Source organism: Pelophylax lessonae (genome assembly GCF_965119305.1).
Source record: "Pelophylax lessonae genome assembly, chromosome: 7".
NCBI lineage: Eukaryota > Metazoa > Chordata > Amphibia > Anura > Ranidae > Pelophylax > Pelophylax lessonae.
In genome coordinates this window covers 114,701,909-114,724,931 of record NC_138774.1, presented here as the reverse complement: position 1 = coordinate 114,724,931, position 23,023 = coordinate 114,701,909, and the positions used below count along the sequence as shown (strand labels likewise).

General features: G+C 46.8%; 1 protein-coding gene across 2 annotated transcripts in view; it reads left to right on the top strand.

Annotated features, from left to right (window-relative positions):
* The window catches only part of KLHL13 (kelch like family member 13), a 243,967-nt gene that overhangs the window by 62,942 nt on the left and 158,002 nt on the right, over positions 1-23,023 (top strand). Inside the window, exons 1-2 of one of the 2 annotated variants that reach the window (XM_082263395.1) lie at positions 11,387-11,607; positions 11,704-11,777. The exons of the other annotated variant lie outside the window; for it this stretch is intronic. Of the exons in view, the coding sequence (XP_082119521.1) occupies positions 11,725-11,777 (53 nt within the window). The 5' untranslated portion in view covers positions 11,387-11,607; positions 11,704-11,724. Of the gene's footprint in view, positions 1-11,386; positions 11,608-11,703; positions 11,778-23,023 lie in introns of those variants that run through there. 2 annotated transcript variants of the gene reach the window in all.

The window sequence follows — 23,023 nt, the reverse complement described above, 5'->3', positions numbered from 1 at the left end:
GTACTGTTACCTAGACTGTATTTCCACGGCTTAAAATACATAGCCTGCTAGGAAATTTGAGTCTACCAAATTATAACAATTGTAGAGTGGATGTATATGAAATTACTAAAATCAGCATTATTTTGTTGATGTACATGATGCTTAGCCTGAAAGAAATATTCTTTCTCAGTATAACACTTTCTCACTTTATCAGCATAACAGTCAAAAATGATTTCAAGTGGTTCTGAAGGCTTTAAATTTTTTACCTTAATGTATTCTCTGCATTAAGGTAAACTCCTTCTGTAATCAAGTTCCCCCCAGCCCTCCTAAATACTTACCTGAGCCCAATTTCGATCCAGCACTGTGCCCGAGAGTAGTGTCTCTCTCCGTTCTCTCTCTCCCCACAGAACGGAGAGGCAGCAGCCATTGGCTCCTGCTGCCATCAATCAAATCCTGTGACAAGGGACTGTGTCTTTGTAAGGAAATGGATCTCTCTGTTGGCACTGTGGTTCCCAAACCTGAAGACTGTAGTCCTGGTGTCCACCAGTGAATGTCTCCAAACAACCAGCAGATCCCAGTATTTAGGCTACGTTCACATGTGGGCTAACGCTGAGGCACCGTGGAAAGGAGGAGCTACCTTCAAAGCAGCCAGCTTTAGGTGGAGACTAAGGCTACGTTCACATGAGGGCGTAGCGGATCACGGGCAGAATCACCGCAATTCTGCCTGCGATCCGGAATCATTGCAAATCGCGGGAAGCCTGTGCGATGCCCGTGATTTGCAATGGCACCCCAAATGCTGTGTGATGTTGCCGTAATTTCCGCCTGCCGAATCGCGTAACATCGCGCAAACAGAATCGCGGAACACATGACGCATAAAAGAAGCTCCTGTACCTTTTTGGGCGTCATGCTTCCTGCGATTTTGTTTGCGCGATGTTACCGCGATTCGGCAGGCGGAAATCGCAGCAACATCGCACAGCGTTTGGGGTGCCATTGCAAATCACGGGCATCGCACAGGCGTCCCACGATTTGCAATGATTTCGGATCGCGGGCAAAATCGCGGTGATTCTGCCCGTGATCCGCTACGCCCCCATGTGAACGTAGCCTTAGTCTCCACCTAAAGCTGGCTGCTTTGAAGGTAGCTCCTCCTTTCCACAGTGCCTCAGCGTTAGCCCTGTATGTCCTCTATTATCTGATTCTGCTGCCTCTGTACTCGTGATCCTTCATATTTACATGTGCCTTGTATCTATTACTCTGATCTTGCTTCCTTAAACCTGTTACCCAGTTCCTGCTGCCGCTATTTGTTCCCCTTATGATCCACATTCTGGCTTCCTTCCTGGCTGGCTGTCCCTTACACAAATGTTAAGAAAAAAAAAGTTTTGCACTAATTGTAAACTAACATAAAAAACAATATATCCCATCAATCAAGAAATTCCTCAATAAATAATAATATGTGACTGTGATAACCAATAAAGTTGTGTATAGTGGCCAAATACAAAAAATATATTAAATATATTAATATTATTAACCTTTTTAAACAGTGTTTACAACATATGCAGTTTCTCAGCAATCTTGTATTTTCAAATTGGTGTTTTCCTTTATCAATAAATACTGTGAATAATGAAAAAACATTATAGGGGAGATTTACTAGCAGGGGATCTGTCTACTGTTCTCCTGGTGAGCTGAGTGGAGCTGCCGGATGGCAGATCCAGATCTGCTCTGCTTATGTAGAACGGACACGGACACAGCCAGCTCTGCTCTATGGGTAGTCGGATGTACACGGACTGGCTGTCCATTTACATCTGACTGCCCATAGAGGAGATTGGAGGGTCTGATCGGGTACACCAGGAAACAGGCAGGCCTAATCAGACCTCTTATGTGAAAGGGGCTTAGGACTTTCTCAGATTGCTCCACTACTCTTCCAATGTTAAAATACTGTAAGAACCTTGAATGGACTCAAACTAGAGCTTTCCTGTGTGGATCTGTGCAGGGAAGCTAATTGCTGGATCTGCGTGAGCAATCAAGATGACTGAATCAAGATATGTGATTAGAGGACAGACCAGTCAATTAGGCCAAGTCATGTGACCATGCTTTTATTTTAACTGACATAAATGGATCCACACTTGCCTCAGAGTCTAGAAGCAACGCATAATAAGGCCCCTTTCACACAAAGGGTCAAATCGAGTCCACCTGTTAGTTTTTCAGGAGGACCTGATCGGACAGACCATTCACCCTGTACCACTGTCCCGGTAGGGCTTGCTGTGTGATGACTTCTTGGGCTTCCTCTGATTACCTGCAGACAGTCACTTAGGCTCCTTTCACACTATCCATCCGTCGGACGGATTCTGTTTTTCTCAGCGAGGATTGATCCGCCGATCCCCCACTGAGCAGGAGGATGACAGCTGTGTCTCCACGCTGTGTGCGGAGACACAGCTGTCAGTTCCCCATGCATCTCTATGGGGGAAATCGGATGGGAACGGACCATCGGTCCATTCTCATCCGATCTGATCCGCTGGACGGATGGAAAATAGGGTTTCCATCCGTCCAGATTTGACGGATCGGATTGGATTGGGTGTCAGCGGACATGTCTCCGCTGACATCCGATGCCCCATAGGAATGCATGGGGGGATCGTTCAGATCCGCCGAAAAAACGGACAGGCGGATCTGAACGTTCTGCCTGTGTGAAAGGGGTCTTAGGGTACAGTTCACACATCCATCCTTACTCCTAATGGCTAGATACTCAATAAACAGTCCAGGTTTTGTTTTTTGGTATTTATTGTGGAACCTGGATGGGAGAAGGGAATAGTGGGATACTCCAACTAGAACTATTTACAGTTGATAAGGACAACTCTCACTTGGCCTCACCAGGTTATTTGTAGAAGCAGTCACACTGCTTTAACCATACTGATACTTGTATGGAAGGGGTTGAGTCTTCTTGCTCTCTCTCCAGCAACAGAGTTGATGCACTACATTATCTTCAGGACACTCTATGCATCCCCTTGACTGACACCCGTCCACTGACTCATCTAGCTGAAGGGATGGCCCTCTCAGGACAGTCCCCATGACACAGATCTGTACTCACTGTATGCAGAATAAAATCTTTTCCAGTGTCTCCCTTCCAGTCAGCTCTGCAGGACTTCCGGTTTCAGCTCCTCTCTAACTCTCAGGCCCTCAGCTCGACTACCTGATGCCGCATGGCAACTTCTACAGAGGAGGGGAAGCCATCCCTCCCTCCAGGACCCCACTCTCCAGCTAAAGACCCCTTGGCATTTATATGGTATCCCAGTATGCACGAGGCACTTTCCTCTGCCAATCACCAGGGCTGTACTAAATGCCTGTGCACTCATTTATCAGGTTTCCTCCCACTGTCCAATATGTCTCACTATTGGACCAGTGTGAAACACTTCAGACAAACCTAGCTGCACCTGAGCACCATGAGCAGACCTCACTAGCAGATCCTGCTCTCTGGCAGGCAGAGAAAATATAGATTTACCTGGCAATCTTTCTGGTAAGCAGAAAAGACCCAAAACTATACTCTCTCTCTCTCTCTAGTACCTACCTAGGAGGGTGCTACAACCCCGATGAACCGGTAGATGTAAATTAACTTGTGTCCGTTTACACCTGCCTACCTCTAGTCCGATCCGGTCCGCTAAAAAAAAAAAAAAAAACAGAAGATCTGTCCTCCTCCATCTAGACTGTTCAGATCTGTTGGGTGTACACAGGGAGAAGAGTCAGTTTACCCTGGGCTGCCTATAGAACAGAGTGGGCTCTGTCCATCTCTGCTCTGTATAAAGTAAGCAGACACAGATGACTCATCCTCCCTTTCTGCTCTAATCAGCAGGGAATCAGCAAAATGTTGCCCTGCTGATCTAAATGTAATCCACCCCATGTGAAAGGGGCCTAAAGCACATTTGTAAAGCATTTTTTTTTTTTATACATGTGCCTTTTGTGTTTAAAAGCAATTGTATGGCTATGGTAAAGGCCATTTCAATACTTTATAAATGCACCCATAAATGTCATTTATTTAGGGAACGGTTTCCCAAAGTAATCTGTATTGATCCCCAAGCATTGATGGGACTATTCCATCAAAATGGCTAGGGGTAAGTAACTGTCTGGGGGTCAATAAGTGGATGATAAATGAGGAAAGACCGACCGGGGGCAATTTATCTCTTGAGATCTCTGTAGAGCTCTACACTGGTCCAAAGTTCCAAAGGTCATGTAGCTAGTGGTGAGACCGTGTGACCCAGGGTTTGATGTTCAGCCACCAGTGAGAGTGGCCTTGATTTGTCTCTACCAGCTGTGTTGTTCCTGGCCTCATTTACTGGCATGCCTTGAGTTGTGTCTGTGGTCTTCAGCCCTCTCTCTCTATGAAGGATGAACAGTACATACACTTACCTAAAGCCCCGTACACACGTACCGATGGTCGGCTTACAAATGTTCCTCTTTTCTCCCCGGGATGTCGGTGTCTGCTGAAAAGTGCAAAGACAGCACAAGGACAGCACAAGAATTTTGTCCGCCGACTGCAGAAGTGATGTCATGTAATGGTTAACTTTCCCTGTGTTTTCTATTTTCTGAGCATGCCCAGTCTTGCAAATCTGCGGTCTGTCGGCCGAATTGTGTACTGACAGGCGAACAATCGTCCGTTCTGGTGTCGGCATACAAATATTTTCATGTTTGCACGAAAGACTTTTGTCCGCGGATTGTGCGCAGACATCTGTCGGAGGCACCATACTAACACGCGTACAATCGGCAGATCCTTCGTCCACCGACGTTTGTATGCCGACGATCGGTACGTGTGTACGGGCCTTTACTGAACATACTCCACCATCTCAAACTTTTTTGTAGAGTCAGTAAGTACACCCATAGTGATAGGAGAGGTACCAAAGAATTCACTGCTTACTAAATATTCAGCATTGCAACAACCATAAAAGTAGCTGCTGATTACAAAAAGAACGATCCACTGTGTTTTTAAGAATATCATTGTTATCATTATCTATTATTATCTTTAGTACTTCTATTTTAACCACTTTACCTCTGCTCACATTGCTGCTACTGCAGCAATGTGGCACGATCCCGTCCAGCGACGTAGACCTACGTCGCTGGACTCCTCCCCCTGTAGGCGGCGCTCGCGCGCCGCCGGAGGCGCGCTCCCGCTGTTTTCTGTCACAGCGGGAGTCGGGCCAGGGGAGGAGTGGCGGCGATCGCCGCCACTCTTCCCCGATCGTCGGGGAATCGAGTGAGGAGATCCGCCCGCTTGTGTAAACAGAGCGGGCGGATCTCCTAAGTGACAGGCAGGGACAGATCGGAGTGTTCAGCATAGCTGAACATCCGATCTGTCCTTGTGTCACACAGTCACCTCCCCCCACATACGTTAGTAAGCACCAGGCATACATTAACCCCTCCCTCTCCAAAAAAATTAACCCCTTCCCTACCAGTGTCATTTTTGCAGTAACAGTGCATATATATAGCACTGATTACTGCAGTAATGTCACTGGTACCCCCAAAAGTGTCAAAAATGTCAGTCAAGGGTCCGATCTGTCCGCTGCAATGTCACAGTCCCACAAAAAAAAAAAAAATCGCAGATCGCCGCCATTACACATTTAAAAAAAAAACACCAAAAATGACAGAAATCTTTCCCTTAGTTAGTAAACGCAATAACTTTTGCGCAAACCAATCAAAATACGCTTATTGCGATTTTTTTTTTACCAAACATAGGTAGCAGAAAACAAATTGGCCAAAAATTAAAAAAAAAATTTGATTTTTACATTTTTTTGGGGGGGAATTTCATATAAAAAAATGTTAAAAATATTGTTATTTTTTCAAAATAAACGCTATTTTTTTGTTTATAGTGCAAAAAGTAAAAATCGCACTGGTGATCAAATACCACCAAAAAAAAGCTCTGTTTGTGGGAAAAAAAGGACGTAAATTTTGTTTGGGTATGGCGTCGCACGACCGCGCAATTGTCCGTTAAAGTCGCACAGCGCCGAATCGCAAAAAGTGGCCTGGACGTAAGACAGCAAAATCCTCCGGTGGTAAAGTGATTAATTAATGTTTATTAAGCTATTTTCATAAAATAAATGCTTGGGGTCGATAAACAATCTGAAACTTCATAAAGGGGATGATGAGCTCAAGAATTTGGAGATCCCCGAGTTAGGGTCCATTCACACTGTTGCAGTAAAGTGATCCTAACATGCATCAGTGCATTGAGGTGCCTTTTTATTTCTAATGGCACCCCAATGCAGTAAAGCTGAACTCAAGGAATTAGTTGCATTGCATACATACATTGGTCCAGCTTGGCACAATATACTGTAAGTATGCATTACTCATACCTGATGGACGAATGAGGAAGTTGAAAATCACTGTAGCATTTGGTGCTACTACAGTGATAGCGGTGATCTTCTGGGTCCTATGTGAGCGGCTTCCCCTTTGCACACTGACCACTGGGGGTCACTCGTTAAGCCCTATCTGCATTCATAGAATACTTTCTATTTTTTTCAATGAACACTTCAGGTGGAGATTGTGATGGCATTACCACCATATCCACCTTGTCCAATCAGAGAACGTCTTGTGTATCTTCACCCCCGGAGGAACTGCTGGATATATTAGGTCTCTTCTGCCCTGCACTTGTAATGAGCTACCATTACCTGGATCAGAGACAACACTGATACATCTTAAATGATTTTAACGGGCTTCATTAACCAGAGTAAAGCCCTGTAAGATAATGGGTTGGTAGACAACAGTTTCAATGTTAATAGGCTCTTAGTATCACAGCAATACAACACAGTATCACTGATAATTCCCCACAACCTCCTGGGAAGTAACCAGTAAAAAACACATGCTAGGCTGGCATGAGGAGTAACCTAACGCAGAGTCAGTAATGACAACTCTTCAGTACAAAAACCTTCTGGGTAATAATGGAACACCCTACCTTCTGCAAAGATGTCCTACCTAACCACTGGTCCGAGGGACAAGGTGCAACATCTGCTGGTGTCGATGCTGTTGGATTATTTAAAAGAGCACTTACTCTTAGCAGGAAAGTATTTGTAATCCTAAGGTACTAGCAACCAGTGTTGGGGTAGTTACTCAAAAAATGTAACTAGTTACTAGTTACTTCTGTAAATTGTAATGAGATTACTTTACTAGTTACTGCATTTGAAAAGTAACTTCACCACTTATTACTTTACTTTCCTCTTTCTTAAAGCGGAGTTCCGGGCACAGAAACGTTTTTTTGTTGAACATACCCCCGGGACAGTCAGGGCTAGCACATTCCACAATGGCTAGCCTCTGATCTGTCCCGGTTCGCACTTACCTTTTAGAAGAAATACTTACTTAGAAATTTTCTTCCACAGCGTTTCCATCTCGGTTGTGGGCAACTGAAGCCGGCGCGGTCCTCTTCTCTGTCTTCTGCCGCGTCTTCGTGTCCCAGAATGCACTGCACCGGCCCCTCTCGTCACTTCCGGCGCGGCGCCGCATTCCTAAACAGCTTCTGGGCATGCCCAGAAGCTGTTTAGCAGGGGAATGCGGCGTCGCCCGGAAATGACGAGTGGGGCCGGTGCGGCGCATTGATTCCTGGGAGCTATGACGTTTAGCTCCCAGGAATCATCGCGAGGCAGGAAGTAACGGGGTGAGCCTCGGCGCTGGAGGAGGAAGCTGTCATAGGTGAGTATTTACGATCGTCAATAAAAAGGTGAGTAAACAAAAAAAAAAAAATAACTATCCAATTCCTTTTCAGGTGCGGCATACCTAGCGGAGGGGCACAAAAAAAAAAAAAATATTTTTTGTGCCCGGAACTCCGCTTTAATTGACCGTGTAGAAGAAGATACATGACACTCTTTCTGCATAGAGTTTATTGTATAAACACAGGCTTTCAGAAACATGAGAACAAAACCTGAAAAAACAGAATAAAACATAAAGTGCAACAAAAAGTCATAAACTTCATCCCTCTCTATTCTTCGAAATAACGATTGTATCGCACGGCTTGGGTAACGCAGAAAAGTGCGTTCCTATAGCCTAGTAAAGTAGTGTAGTTACCAATATTAGTATTGTAACTAGTTACATTACTTCGTTACCAAAAAAAGTAATGTAGTTACTGTAATCAGTTACTTTGTAACTAGTTACCCCCAACACTGCTAGCAACAATCCCCTTTAGGCTCCATGCACACTAGCATTTTTGTTAAGTTAAAAATAATGCTGGAAAAAAACGCTGGATAAAAAACACCGGTAATAGCTATTTGAAGTAGCGTTTTAGAAGCGTTTAGGAGCGCTAGCATTTTATTAGCAATTTTGCAGTTTCTTTAAAAAAAATGGGAAACAAAGCTAAAAAATGCTCTCCAGCTGAAGACCCCGAGCACATGTGCCCTTGGCATTTACACAGTCACCCAGCATGCACTGAGGCACTTTCCTCTGCAAATCACCAGGGCTATAACAATGCCTGTGCCCTCATTTGTCAGGTTTCCTCACACTGTCCAATATGCCTCCCAACTGGACCAGTGTAAAACATTTCAGACAAGTTAAGCTGCACCTGAGCACAATGAGCAGACCCTATCAATAGATCCTGCTGCCTGGTAGGCAGAGAGCAATATAAATTTACCTGGCAATCTTCCTGATAAACAGAAAGACCCAAAAACTATACTCTCTTCTAGCACGTACCTAGGAGCAGGGCCGGCATTACATGTAAGGCGACCTAGGCAGCCTCCTAGGGCGCAACTTAGCAGGGGGCGCTGTCATCCTGCACCTGGAATCAGGATGAGGACCTCCAGCGTCGCCAAAATTTCTATAGGAAAGCTTTGAATAATGCTTTCCTACAGGGAGGTCTAATGCGCGCCCGGCCATTGCTGCGCATGCGCATTAAGCCTCCCCCACCAGATGACGTTGGTGGAGAAGGAGAGTAGGCGGAGCCTGACCCAGCGCCGAGGTAAGTCACTGAAGGGGTTTTAACCCCTTCAGCAACTTGGGATATAGGGTGCGAGGGAGAGGGGCACTACAGGGTCCTGCAGTGCCAGGAAAACAAATATGTTTTCCAGGGGGGCGGCAATTTTTATTTAGCCTAGGGCTGTAAAAATCCTTGCACCGGCCCTGCCTAGGAGAGGGCTACATTTGAAATGTTTACATCATTCAAATGTCTTACTGTGGCTGAGCGTCTCATCACCGTACTGCGCTTGAAGTCTTCTGTAGATACCCGTGGATTTTATGCCTTTATTCACAAGAAACTTCATCACTAAACGCTTTTCCATGCACACTAGCACTGTTGTCTGCCATGTTTCTTACTGTCCCTGAACTGGCCCATGACAGGCGTGCTGCCTATCAGTATTAGGACACACTTGCCACTTACTACTGTATGTAGTACTGCTAGGCTAGCATCCCTTTTTATAACTGAGAAATGAATACTCCTGGTGTGATTTGAACACCCCTTGTACTGTATGAAGAGTTGGGAGCTGACATATAATGCTGGTGCCTTCGCTGGGACCCCTTGTTTACTGTAAATAGGAGGCTGCTATACAAATGGATAGAAGTAAAACCTGTTAAACATTTAAAGTCACAGCAGAAAGTATTTTTGAGTAACTTTTAGAGTGGATGTAAACCTCTAAAATAAAAAAAATTAACAAAGCATATCTCTCTATAGTGTGTTTTTGCCTCAATCCAAAGCACCAAGTGTGATTTCTGCCTCCTCTCTTCTCCCTTTGCATATATCACAGAATCCTGCCAGACAGCCTTGACTCCCCCCCTCCTGCACACAGAAGGTGACAGCCTCAGCTGCGCATGTTTCACTATGAGACTGGTTAGAGTGGTGTGTGTGTCCTTTTTCTCCACTTAGATCTCATAATACACTCGGCTCTCCTCTCTGCTGTACAGTGTATGACATCCGATCCCCACCTTCTGTCTGTTGGAGCTGGGAAATAGCATTTGATGTGTGTGTTTTAGAAGGCAGTAGAGGGGAGAGTGCTGCAGATAAACATATACAACGTATGCAGGAGGATTAGTTTCATGTCTGTGTAGCACCTGAGGCCAGTAACTTCAGTGCATATATGCAAGGCTTTATATCCAAAGGAATTTTTTTTGTTTTTTTTTAGTTTTGCATAGAGTGGGGAGGGATTAGAACAGCTGTCAGATTTTTATTGCTTTCTGTACCTTTTTGGGGAGATTCACTTTCCAAATTTTGGGAATACTTACCACACCCACTTCCTTGAAGCTCCGCCCACTCTGCATAATTAATCTCGCCTACTTATCATCAGATTATAGAGTCTACTCAATATAGAGAGAATTACAGGAAATTAAAAAGGGAATTTCAAATTTAAGGCCACGGTAGCAGAGTTGGAATAATTCTCCCATTCAGCTGCACTACTTCTGCGTAACATTTATGGGCAGCCCGGTTAATGGCGCTTCCATGGACAATATAAATTACCTGGGACAGGCTCCTATTTCCATGGACAATATAAATTACCTGGGACAGGCTCCTATTTCCAGGGACAATATAAATTACCTGGGACAGGCTCCTATTTCCAGGGACAATATAAATTACCTGGGACAGGCTCCTATTTCCAGGGACAATATAAATTACCTGGGACAGGCTCCTATTTCCATGGACAATATAAATTACCTGGGACAGGCTCCTATTTCCAGGGACAATATAAATTACCTGGGACAGGCTCCTATTTCCAGGGACAATATAAATTACCTGGGACAGGCTCCTATTTCCAGGGACAATATAAATTACCTGGGACAGGCTCCTATTTCCAGGGACAATATAAATTACCTGGGACAGGCTCCTATTTCCAGGGACTGTCCCTGGAAAAAAGGGACAGTTGGCAAGTATGTGCAATGCATGTGGTTTTGGTGTGGGCTTTTATGGGTTAAAACAGGCAGTGATGTAACGTCTCCATCGCTAGTCAAATGCCCTCTGAAAAACGATCCATTGGGGAATGCTCTTCAGAGGCCAAAGCTTGTGTAAATGAGCCCTATAAAAGTTGTGGCCAATGAAATGCATGTATCTGCAGTGTGACCTCCCTTTCTATTGGATCATGTCAGTGATCTGCTAACTTCTGCTGAGCTATGACAATGGCAGTGTGATCAATGTGTTGTACATATGTGAATTGTGCTAGAATTCAATTAGCAGTAGGTTGGCCGGTGGCTATACGATATACCGCACTGTTCTACATTACAGGACACGGGGATTTAATCATTCCTATTCTCCTGCCACTGGCTATACCCAATGAGCTAATTTTAGCACACTTCATACTTCCTATGCAGCATCAGCAGCTTCCAAGCCTCAGTGAACACCAACCATCCAATCAGCGATGCGGCGTGCAACGAGACTCCGCCTTCAACCCCGCACTGCTCCAATAGGGTTCCGGATAATTGGCCCTGATCGGACAGAAACCCAGCGATAAACCCCGCCCCCTTCTCGCTGTCCCCGGACACTCAACCTGTTCATTATTGTTGTGATTGCTGAGCAGGGTGTGTGGTGACGTCACCGAGTTAGGCCTAGGCGCTTACGAGAGGAGCGCGCGCTCGAAAGCGGGAGCGCGCCGCGTCGTCCCGCCCCGGCCGGGCAGTTTGTTGTGTGGCGGAGGAAGAAGTTTTGTGAGGCGGTGTAGCTGTCAGCGTGACCGTGAGGCAGCGGCGAGGTGTCCGGTAGGAAGTTTGTGCTCGGGGTGGGGTACGGAGGAGGTGCCCGGGGTGACCGGTCTGGGCCGGAACTGCCTGCTTACTCTTCGTTTCTATTGACAGACGCTGTGCTGGCGGCCAGACATGGACTACCCTGTGCCCAGGGGGGAGCTGCTGTCTATCGCCTTACACGACAGGTACGTGAGGGCACCAGCAAAGCCCAATTCTACCACCAGGGGGGAGACATCCTCATACATGACATGGCTGCCTACTCCTCACTGCTGGGACTACTCATCCCCCCCCCCCCCCTATCAGGGACTTATACCATCACTGCTGACACTTCTGGTCCCACTACACACAGTCCCTGTCACTGCTGTCACTTCTGGTCCCACTACACACAGTCCTTGTCACTGCTGACACTTCTGGTCCCACTACACACAGTCCTTGTCACTGCTGACACTTCTGGTCCCACTACACAGAGTCCCTGTCACTGCTGACACTTCTGGTCCCACAACTGACAGTCACTGTCACTTCTGGTCCCACTACACACAGTCCCTGTCACTGCTGACGCTTCTGGTCCCACTACACACAGTCCTTGTCACTGCTGACACTTCTGGTCCCACAACTGACAGTCTCTGTCACTCCTGGCACTTCTGGTCCCACTACACACAGTCCCTGTCACTGCTGACACTTCTGGTCCCACTACACAGAGTCCCTGTCACTGCTGACGCTTCTGGTCCCACTACACACAGTCCTTGTCACTGCTGACACTTCTGGTCCCACAACTGACAGTCTCTGTCACTCCTGGCACTTCTGGTCCCACTACACACAGTCCCTGTCACTGCTGACACTTCTGGTCCCACTACACACAGTCCTTGTCACTGCTGACACTTCTGGTCCCACTACACAGAGTCCCTGTCACTGCTGACACTTCTGGTCCCACTACACACAGTCCTTGTCACTGCTGACACTTCTGGTCCCACTACACACAGTCCTTGTCACTGCTGACACTTCTGGTCCCACTACACACAGTCCTTGTCACTCCTGGCACTTCTGGTCCCACTACACACAGTCCCTACCACTCCTGTCACTTCTGGTCCCACTACACACAGTCCTTGTCACTGCTGACACTTCTGGTCCCACTACACACAGTCCCTACCACTCCTGTCACTTCTGGTCCCACTACACACAGTCCCTACCACTCCTGTCACTTCTGGTCCCACTACACACAGTCTCTGTCACTTCTGGTCCCACTACACACAGTCTCTGTCACTTCTGGTCCCACTACACACAGTCCCTACCACTCCAGTCACCTCTGGTCCCACTACACACAGTCCCTGTCACTGCTGACACTTCTGGTCCCACAACTGACAGTCTCTGTCACTCCTGGTCCCACTACACACAGTCCCTACCACTCCTGTCACTTCTGGTCCCACTACACACAGTCCTTGTCACTGCTGACACTTCTGGTCCCACAACTGACAGTCCTTGTCACTCCTGACACTTCTGGTCCCACTACACAGTCCTTGTCACTCCTGACACTTCTGGTCCCACAGCTGACAGTCCCTGTCACTGCTGACACTTCTGGTCCCACTACACACAGTCCTTGTCACTCCTGGCACTTCTGGTCCCACTACACACAGTCCCTACCACTCCAGTCACTTCTGGTCCCACTACACACAGTCCCTGTCACTTCTGGTCCCACAACTGACAGTCTCTGTCACTCCTGGCACTTCTGGTCCCACTACACACAGTCCCTACCACTCCTCTCACTTCTGGTCCCACTACACACAGTCTCTGTCACTTCTGGTCCCACTACACACAGTCTCTGTCACTTCTGGTCCCACTACACACAGTCCCTACCACTCCAGTCACCTCTGGTCCCACTACACACAGTCCCTGTCACTGCTGACACTTCTGGTCCCACAACTGACAGTCTGTCACTCCTGGTCCCACTACACACAGTCCCTACCACTCCTGTCACTTCTGGTCCCACTACACACAGTCCCTGTCACTGCTGACATTTCTGGTCCCACTACACACAGTCCCTGCTGACACTTCTGGTCCCACTACACAGTCCTTGTCACTGCTGACACTTCTGGTCCCACTACACACAGTCCTTGTCACTGCTGACACTTCTGGTCCCACTACACACAGTCCTTGTCACTGCTGTCACTTCTGGTCCCACTACACACAGTCCTTGTCACTGCTGTCACTTCTGGTCCCACTACACACAGTCCCTGTCACTGCTGACACTTCTGGTCCCACTACACACAGTCCCTGTCACTGCTGTCACTTCTGGTCCCACTACACACAGTCCTTGTCACTGCTGTCACTTCTGGTCCCACAACTGACAGTCACTGTCACTGCTGACACTTCTGGTCCCACAACTGACAGTCACTGTCACTTCTGGTCCCACTACACACAGTCCTTGTCACTGCTGACACTTCTGGTCCCACAACTGACAGTCTCTGTCACTCCTGGCACTTCTGGTCCCACTACACACAGTCCCTGTCACTGCTGTCACTTCTGGTCCCACAACTGACAGTCACTGTCACTGCTGACACTTCTGGTCCCACAACTGACAGTCACTGTCACTTCTGGTCCCACTACACACAGTCCCTGTCACTGCTGACGCTTCTGGTCCCACTACACACAGTCCTTGTCACTGCTGACACTTCTGGTCCCACAACTGACAGTCTCTGTCACTCCTGACACTTCTGGTCCCACTACACACAGTCCCTGCTGACACTTCTGGTCCCACAACTGACAGTCTCTGTCACTCCTGACACTTCTGGTCCCACAACTGACAGTCTCTGTCCCTCCTGGCACTTCTGGTCCCACTACACACAGTCCCTACCACTCCTGGTCCCACTACACACAGTTTCTACCACTTCAGTCACCTCTGGTCCCACTACACACAGTCCCTGTCACTGCTGACACTTCTGGTCCCACAACTGACAGTCTCTGTCACTCCTGGCACTTCTGGTCCCACTACACACAGTCCCTACCACTCCTGTCACTTCTGGTCCCACTACACACAGTCCTTGTCACTGCTGACACTTCTGGTCCCACAACTGACAGTCTCTGTCACTCCTGACACTTCTGGTCCCACTACACAGTCCTTGTCACTGCTGACACTTCTGGTCCCACTACACACAGTCCTTGTCACTGCTGTCACTTCTGGTCCCACTACACACAGTCCCTGTCACTGCTGTCACTTCTGGTCCCACTACACACAGTCCCTGTCACTGCTGACACTTCTGGTCCCACTACACACAGTCCTTGTCACTGCTGACACTTCTGGTCCCACTACACACAGTCCCTGTCACTGCTGTCACTTCTGGTCCCACTACACACAGTCCCTGTCACTGCTGTCACTTCTGGTCCCACTACACACAGTCCCTGTCACTGCTGACACTTCTGGTCCCACTACACACAGTCCTTGTCACTGCTGACACTTCTGGTCCCACAACTGACAGTCACTGTCACTGCTGACACTTCTGGTCCCACAACTGACAGTCCCTGTCACTGCTGACACTTCTGGTCCCACAACTGACAGTCACTGTCACTTCTGGTCCCACTACACACAGTCCCTGTAACTGCTGAGGCTTCTGGTCCCACTACACACAGTCCCTGCCACTCCTGGTCCCACAACTGACAGTCCCTGTCACTGCCGACGCTTCTGGTCCCACTACACACAGTCCCTGCCACTCCTGTCACTTCTGGTCCCACAACTGACAGTCCCTGTCACTGCTGACACTTCTGGTGCCACAGCTGACAGTCATATTGTCACTGCTGACACTTCTGGTGCCACAGCTGACAGTCCTTGACACTTCTGGTCCCACAGCTGACAGTCCTTGACACTTCTGATCCCACTACACACAGTCCTTGTCCCTGCTGACACTTCTGGTCCCACTACACACAGTCCTTGTCCCTGCTGACACTTCTGGTCCCACTACACACAGTCCTTGTCCCTGCTGACACTTCTGGTCCCACTACACACAGTCCTTGTCCCTGCTGACACTTCTGGTCCCACTACACACAGTCCTTGTCACTGCTGACACTTCTGGTCCCACTGCACACAGTCCTTGTCCTTGCTGACACTTCTGGTCCCACAACTGATACGGTCCTTGTAACTGCTGGAACTTGTAGTCCCATGGTTGGTAAAGCAAGTCCTCTTTTGTCCTGATGTTTGTAGACCCATAACTTCTACAGCCAGTCCTCTATGGTGCTGATACTTTGTAGTCTTCTGATTGGTAAAGACAGAGCTCTTTAATGCTGGTAGTTCTAGACCCAGAACTTGTAGTCAGTCCTCTTCAGTGTTGATGCTTAGAATCCTATGATGAATCTATTATTCTTCGGTGCTAAGGACATTTGTCCAATGAACTGCTAAGAGTTGGGCCTCTTCTTTCAGTGTTTACACTTGTAGTCCCATAAATAATACAGCCGTCTTCCATGCTGACAGTAGTCCGATTGTCAGTGCCAGTCCTCTTCAATGCTGGCACTTGTAGTTACATGATTGGTAGAGACAAAGTCCTCTTCAGTGCTGGTGTCCAATGAACTGGTAACACCTAGTACACACTGGACAAATGTTGGGAGACATCGGGCGGTTCAATACAATAACCTGCCAAATTCGCCGTGTGTATGTCATCCGGTCTGACAGAAGCTGTTCATTTGGCCTGCTTCTATTGGACAAGCATGCTGGAAAACCAGCAGCGGACCAGCAATCTTGGCCAATGGCTGAGAGCGCTGATCGGGAGTTTTCTTGCTGGGGCGGGGGGGGCGGTGTCCCTTTGTCACAACACAACAGCTGAGCGGGGGAGATCGCTGTACGAACATTGGATTGTTGGGACAGTGGCTCCTCCTGAACTATTTGTGTGTACAAGGCTTAAAGTGTTTGTAAAGGCAGAAGGTTTTGCATTCTATGCATTAACATAAACCTTCTGTGTGCAGCAGCCCCCCTAATACTCACCTGAGCCCCATCTCGATCCAGTGATGTTGCAGGAGAGACTCAAGTTTTCCGGGACTCTCCCTCATTATTGGCTGAGACACAGCAGCGGGTGCCATTGGCGCCTGCTATTGTCACTCAAAGCTAGTGAGCCAATGGGGAGAGAGGGGGTGGGGCCGAGCCATGGCTCTGTGTCTGAATGGAACCACAGGGCAGTGGCTCAGCATTGGTGCCCCCATAGCAAGCTGCTTGTTGTGGAGGCAGGAGGGAGGTGCCAGCAGTGCCAGCGAGGGAGAAGAGGAGGATCTTAGCTGCTCTGTGCAAAACCAACTGCACAGAGCAGCTAAGTATAATATGTTTACTTTTCAACAAAAATACTTCTTTTTTTTTTTTTTTAAAGATATATTTTTATTAGGTTTTGCAAACAGATACAATAATACAAAAACACAGTCACAAGTGACTAAACAATACAAGTACTAGCACTGGCGCTCCCGGGTCACCCCCCCCCCCCCCCCCATCACATTCTGTACAGGAGAAAGAACATCACCACAGCGTAGAAAGAAATAGTCAGGCAAAGCATAACAAACAGTCATATATAATACAATGAGCATCACCATCACTCTAATGGAAAGTATCAGAGCCCTGCTCCCCCAAACTCGGGGCAGTCCAAGTGAGAGGACTGAAAATCCAGCCATTCCAAATTTTATCAAATATATTTGGGCGGCCTCTCAGATCAAAGGTACATTTATATAAAGGAAGACAGCCGTTGATGAGTTGAAGCCAAGTGGTAACAGTAGACCCCGCGGACCCCTTCCTAGCATAGAAGTACAGGATGCGGAGTCGTCGTTTCGTGTGTCCGGAAACCAATAGCTCCCCAAACACACCCAGTAAGCAATTATTCGCATGAAGAATGTTAGGGATACCAAGAACTGTGGATATAAAGGAGTCCATGTCAGACCAAAACTTAGAAACCAGTGGACAGGACCAGAAACAATGTAGAAAATCCCACAACCCCAAAAACAGTCAGGGGTGGGACGCAAACCCAACTTATGTAGCAGGCTAGGGGGGCGATGACTGGTGAAACACCTTGAGCTGAATAAGGCAGTCGGTGGAGGCCAGAACGGACTGTAGTGGAAAACTCTGTCCACTAAGGTTGATACCCAAGTCTGTCCAGCGAGTCCGCGCCCTCGCAAATCTGGGGTTAGAGTTCTCCATCAGAAAGGAGTAGTATTGGGAAATCAATTTAGTAGTGCCGAGGTCCCTGAGCAGTTTCTCCAAGGAAGCCATACACAGAGGAGTCTGAAGAGAAGCAAATTGAGTCCGCAAGGCACGCCTGACCTGGAGATAGTAAAACCAGGATGATGAGGGAAGTCTGAATTCCTCTCCGAGTTGCCGAAAAGACTTAAATCCTTGGGTAGTATATAAGTGGTTAAGGTACTTAACACCTCTAGCTATCCAAAACTGAGAATGCGGGAAAGAAAGCAGTTCAGGATTGCACCAAAGTAAAAAAAAAACAGACTTTAGTATCACTTTAAGAGTTGGGCCTCTTCATTACAGCTGACACTTGGAGCCCATTCACACAGGGGTGACACGACTTGCCGGTGCACCGCGACCTCGGCGTGACATGCACGGACTTCATATCATTGAAGTCAATGCAAGTCGCCTCCAGGTCGCCCCAAAGTAGTACAGGACCCTTTTTCTAAGTCTGAGCAACTTGTGTCGCTCCTATTAGAACGGGTCCTGTGCTAATCAATGGCAGTCGACCCACCGCAACTTGTCAGGCGACCAAATCGCCTGACAAGTCGTGCTAGTGTGAATGGGGACTTATAGTCCCACCACTTCCACAACTAGTCCTCCTTAGTGTTGATGACACTTTCAGACTTAAGATTATTAGAGTCAGACTTGTTCAATCATGGCCTACACTTCTTCTTTTTTTTTTTTTTCTACACTTTTAGTCCTAAAAATTACTACAGCCAGTCCTCTACAAATCTCAAACTTGTTGTCCCTTTTTACTTTACTTTTTACTAAATCTGATGCAGCTGTGTATGGTAGCCAATCCGCTTCTAACTACAGCTTGTTCTATATAGCTTTGGTAATATAACCTGGATGCTAAAAAAAGTGCCCAATCCCCTGCGCTATTATGTGCAAAAACAAAGAACTAATAAAACTTGTGTTGGGGGTCTGCTGCTGTATACTTATGTGTTCCCACATATAGCAAACTGTTTATGAATACAAGCGCTGCCCCTATGATAAATGATATAAAAAAGGAATGGGATCTAGTAGTGATAATTAATAAACAATCTGTGATCGACTATATATAGAATGTGCTTAAAATACATTCTCTACAAAATAATCATAATAAAATAACTATAGATCTATACACGGCACTCAGTGGTAGAATTCCATGCCATAACAAGAAAATAAATATAGTGAAAAGTCCAGTGTATAAATGTACTACTTCTTCTGTAAGTGTGGATTGGCACAAAACACCGCAAGTGCCCCTCCACCTGCCAAACTATGCACTGCCCTCCAGTATAGACCTGCCACAGGTCACTACAAGCCTTTCCCTATAAGGGGTATATACATCCACCAGTGGGATAATAAGGATCCTATTCTTGTCACATACGTTCCAGAGTATGACGCTCCATAGGGTAATATTCATTAAAAATCAAACGACTTCAACATTGGCACCTTTTGGTCCTCTATCTTTGCCTTGGCTTTCTTTATCACCAAACCCCAGATCACACCAGATCCAAAACTGGCTGTGCTGGGAATAAGCATGGACTCCTGGCCTCCTGAATGGCACACTATACTAACTCATTTTATAGTGGCCAAACTTGCTAGAACTAGACACTGAAAACGAGAAACACCCCCTGACATCTCGACCACCATCCATCCTGAATAAACATGCTCTATTTGATTTTATGTTCGCTAAAGCTCTTCTCCTTCAGGACCAATTTCTCACCACGTGGTCCTCATGGGTACACAACATCCCGCCTGCACTCAACCTCTACCCTAGCCTTCTAACATTACTTTAGATCAGTGATGGTTAACCTTGGAACCATAGATGTTTTGGAACTACATTTCCCATGATGCTCAACTACACTGCAGAGTGCATGAACATCATGGGAAATATAGTTCCAAAACATCTGGGATGCCAAGGTTCGACATCACTGCTTTAGACTTATGTCTCACGTTACCCCCAACCATTACTCTACCCCCTCCATAGTCTAGAGAAATATGCAAGGACTCATTGTGTCAACTGTTGAGTTAATTGTTAACTGTCTTAACTGTTTTGACAACTCCTTATTATGTATTCTCACTCCTACAAATCCTTTCAACCCTAAGGTGTCATACCAATTTAACACCTGTTTTCTTTTTTTCCCCTGATGTTTCACCTTCTTATTCTTATGCCCACCCCCCCCCCCCCTCCTCTCACCCACCATGCCTTCTATGTGTCTCCCCCCTTTCTTTGCATCTAATTACTTCTGCAGCAACCGTTATCTGCAATATCGGTTTCAACATTCGATTGTTATGCTACCGCCATTTTGCATTCATGTATAGTTTCTTTGCTTTATCTCAGATCTATACAGCCAGGACTTAGACTTCCTGTATGTGTGCTATGATGTCACTAGGCCTTGCCCGATGCATCTTGTCATGTGACTTCCTCAAGGAGTAGCCTACTCAAAGTCACATGAAGAATGACAAAATGCGTCGGGTCCTAGTGACATCGTGCACATACAGGAAGTCTAAGTCCTGGCTGTATAGATCGAGATTTACAGTATCCAAGTGATATTTAAAAGGGCTACACACCCCTAGTGTACCAAATCCATTACCTGGGTGCACTGATAAATGTAAGTTTTAGGTTTTTCATTAAAGTTTTATTTATTTTTATTTTTAGATTCTGCACTGTTAATCTTTTGATTTTTTTATGAATATTGCTCTACGGAGCATCATACACTGGAACGAATGTCCCTCCCTTAAAAATGCGCAGTTTAGCTGCATATTGGCACTCTCCACCTGTCCCCCCCTTAAGCTGCAATGGCAGCGGATGGATGTATTTGCATATCCATCATGTTGAGCTCAGAACATGACCCATTGAAGCAAATGAGGTAGTGCTACAACCATCTGCAGCGCACACTGCAGCAGTGCGTTTGTGCATCAGTTATGACGTTTAAACAGGCATTGAAGTGGTGTTGTTTCCTCACCACCTGTCAGATGGCTCTGAATAGCAGTCCAAAAATGGATCACTTTTCAGAGGAGCAGCAGCGGGTTAGACGCAGGTCTAAACCTAGCCTTGAAGTGTTTCCAAATCCAAAAATGTAAAACATTTCAGCATTATGGTACTTAGATGAGGCGGCTGCATTGGCTTTCTTTTTTCAACCTGGTGATCCTGTGGATAACGCACTTAACCTCCCTGTGTGGCTATGTTCACTTGTGCAGTTTATCTATGGAGGGGAACCATGGTTACCACAACCACATTGAAAATTGTTTATCTTCTTTTACTTTTGGGGTGGGTGTTTGTAGATTTAGGCTCCATTCACACCTGGACGTTTTTGAGCGTTTTTCAGCTCCAAAAACGCTCGAAAAAAACGTTCCAAAACGCCCAACAAGTAAAACCCCATTCATTTAAATGGCCCCTGTTCACATCTGAGCGTTTTGCAAAACGCCTGTAGCTGAAAAAAGTACATGAGCTTCTTTTTGGGCTGATTACCAGCGTTTTTGATGTCAATGCCTGCCTCCAAAAACGCCTGCAAATCGCGGTAAAAAAACGCTACGCTCAAGTGTGAATGCAGCCTTACAGAAATAAGATAACATTGTTTGTGCTTTAAAGTGATTGTAAAGATTTGTTTTTTGTTTCTACTTACCTGCTCTGTGCAGTTGTTTTGCACAGGGCAGCCCCGATCCTCTTCTTTTTGGGTCTCTCTCCAGTGCTCCTGGCTCCTCCCTCCTGTTGAGGGCCCCCACCACAAGCAGCTTGCTGTGGGGGCACCCGAGCCGAGCTACTGCTCCGTGTGTCCATTCAAAGAGCCGCGGTTCAACCCCATCCCCTCTCTCTCCTTAATGGCTAACTGACTTTGACAGCAGCGGAAGCCAATGGCGCAGCTGCTGTGTCTCAGCCAATCAGGAGGGAGAGTCCCTGCACTCGTGGACATCGCTGGATTGAGAGGGGGCTCAGGTAAATATTAGGGGCCTAAGGGGGGCTGCTGCACACAGAAGGCTTTTTATCCTAATGCATAGAATGCATTAAGAGGGGGAAAAAAACCTTCCTTTACAACCACTAAGTTCATCTCCCACGAAGTAAAGGTCACTGAATTCTTAGCAAAATGAGCCCGTATTTTCTGTATTTGATAAAAATGTTTTTTGCTTGAAAAAATAAAAACAAGCACAGCCAATGCATCTACAAACTGGTAGTCTGCAATATATAATATTTATAGTTTAGTACAATGCAGCATGGGGAAGTTTGGGGAAAATACACTGCATTGTGCTGTGTGGTTGAATTTGGTTATTGACCTCAACTGACATTAGTGTTTCTTTACATTGGCAATCATTACAATTTTTTCTCAACAGCAAAACGTATTTGTTTACCCAAAAAAGTTGCACAAGTATGAACAGGCCGTCCTACTGACAGTTACTGGGGAAAGTTGTGTTTACTGACCCTTGTATTTCCGCAGCTACTGTAGACCGTTCTCCTGAGACAAGGTCACTTGGCTATGGCTGTTCATTTCGCTACAAAAACTTGTACCAAAGTCCGAAGCTTAGCTTCACTTGCACCACACATGCTAGAATTGTGTCTGTCAGGTGGGGGCAGTGCTTTTTACTGTTACAGCAAAGAAACTCGTTCCTTTTTTTTCTTTAAAGTGGTTCTAAACTCTCACCTGAGCCTGTCAGCGATCCAGCGCTGTGCCTGGCTGGAGGTCTTCCTTCTCTACTTCAGGTAGGAGAAACCTATCTCAGATGCTGCCCTGGAAAACTTCTTGGAAAAAGAGTTACCAGGTACCAAGCTCTGATGGGTTTTTTTTTTTAACAAACGTGTCATACTCGCCTGCTGTGTGCAGTGGTTTTGCACAGAGCAGCCCTGATCCTCTTCCTTCTCCTTTCCCTTGCCAGTGCTCCTGGCCTCTTCCTCCTTCTGAGTGCCCCCAGAGCTAGCAGCTTGCAATGGGGGCTTCCAAGCAGGCGAGCCGCTGCTCTGATTGTGCATTTAGACACAAAACCGCAGCTCAACCCCCCCCTTCTCTCTCATCGGCTCACTGGCTGTGATTGACAGCAGCGGACCCCACTTGTTTCAGCCTATGCAGAAGGAGGATCTCTGGAGAGCCGATGCTCTTGTGGACATCGCTAGATCGAGATGGAGCTCCGGTAAGTATTTGGGCTGGGCAACTGCTACACACAGGTTTTTATTACCCTTATGCATAGAATGCATGAAGATAAGCCTTTAGAACTGCTTTAATTTCTGTGAAAATCCAATTCTTGCCCAGCTAAAAGCTG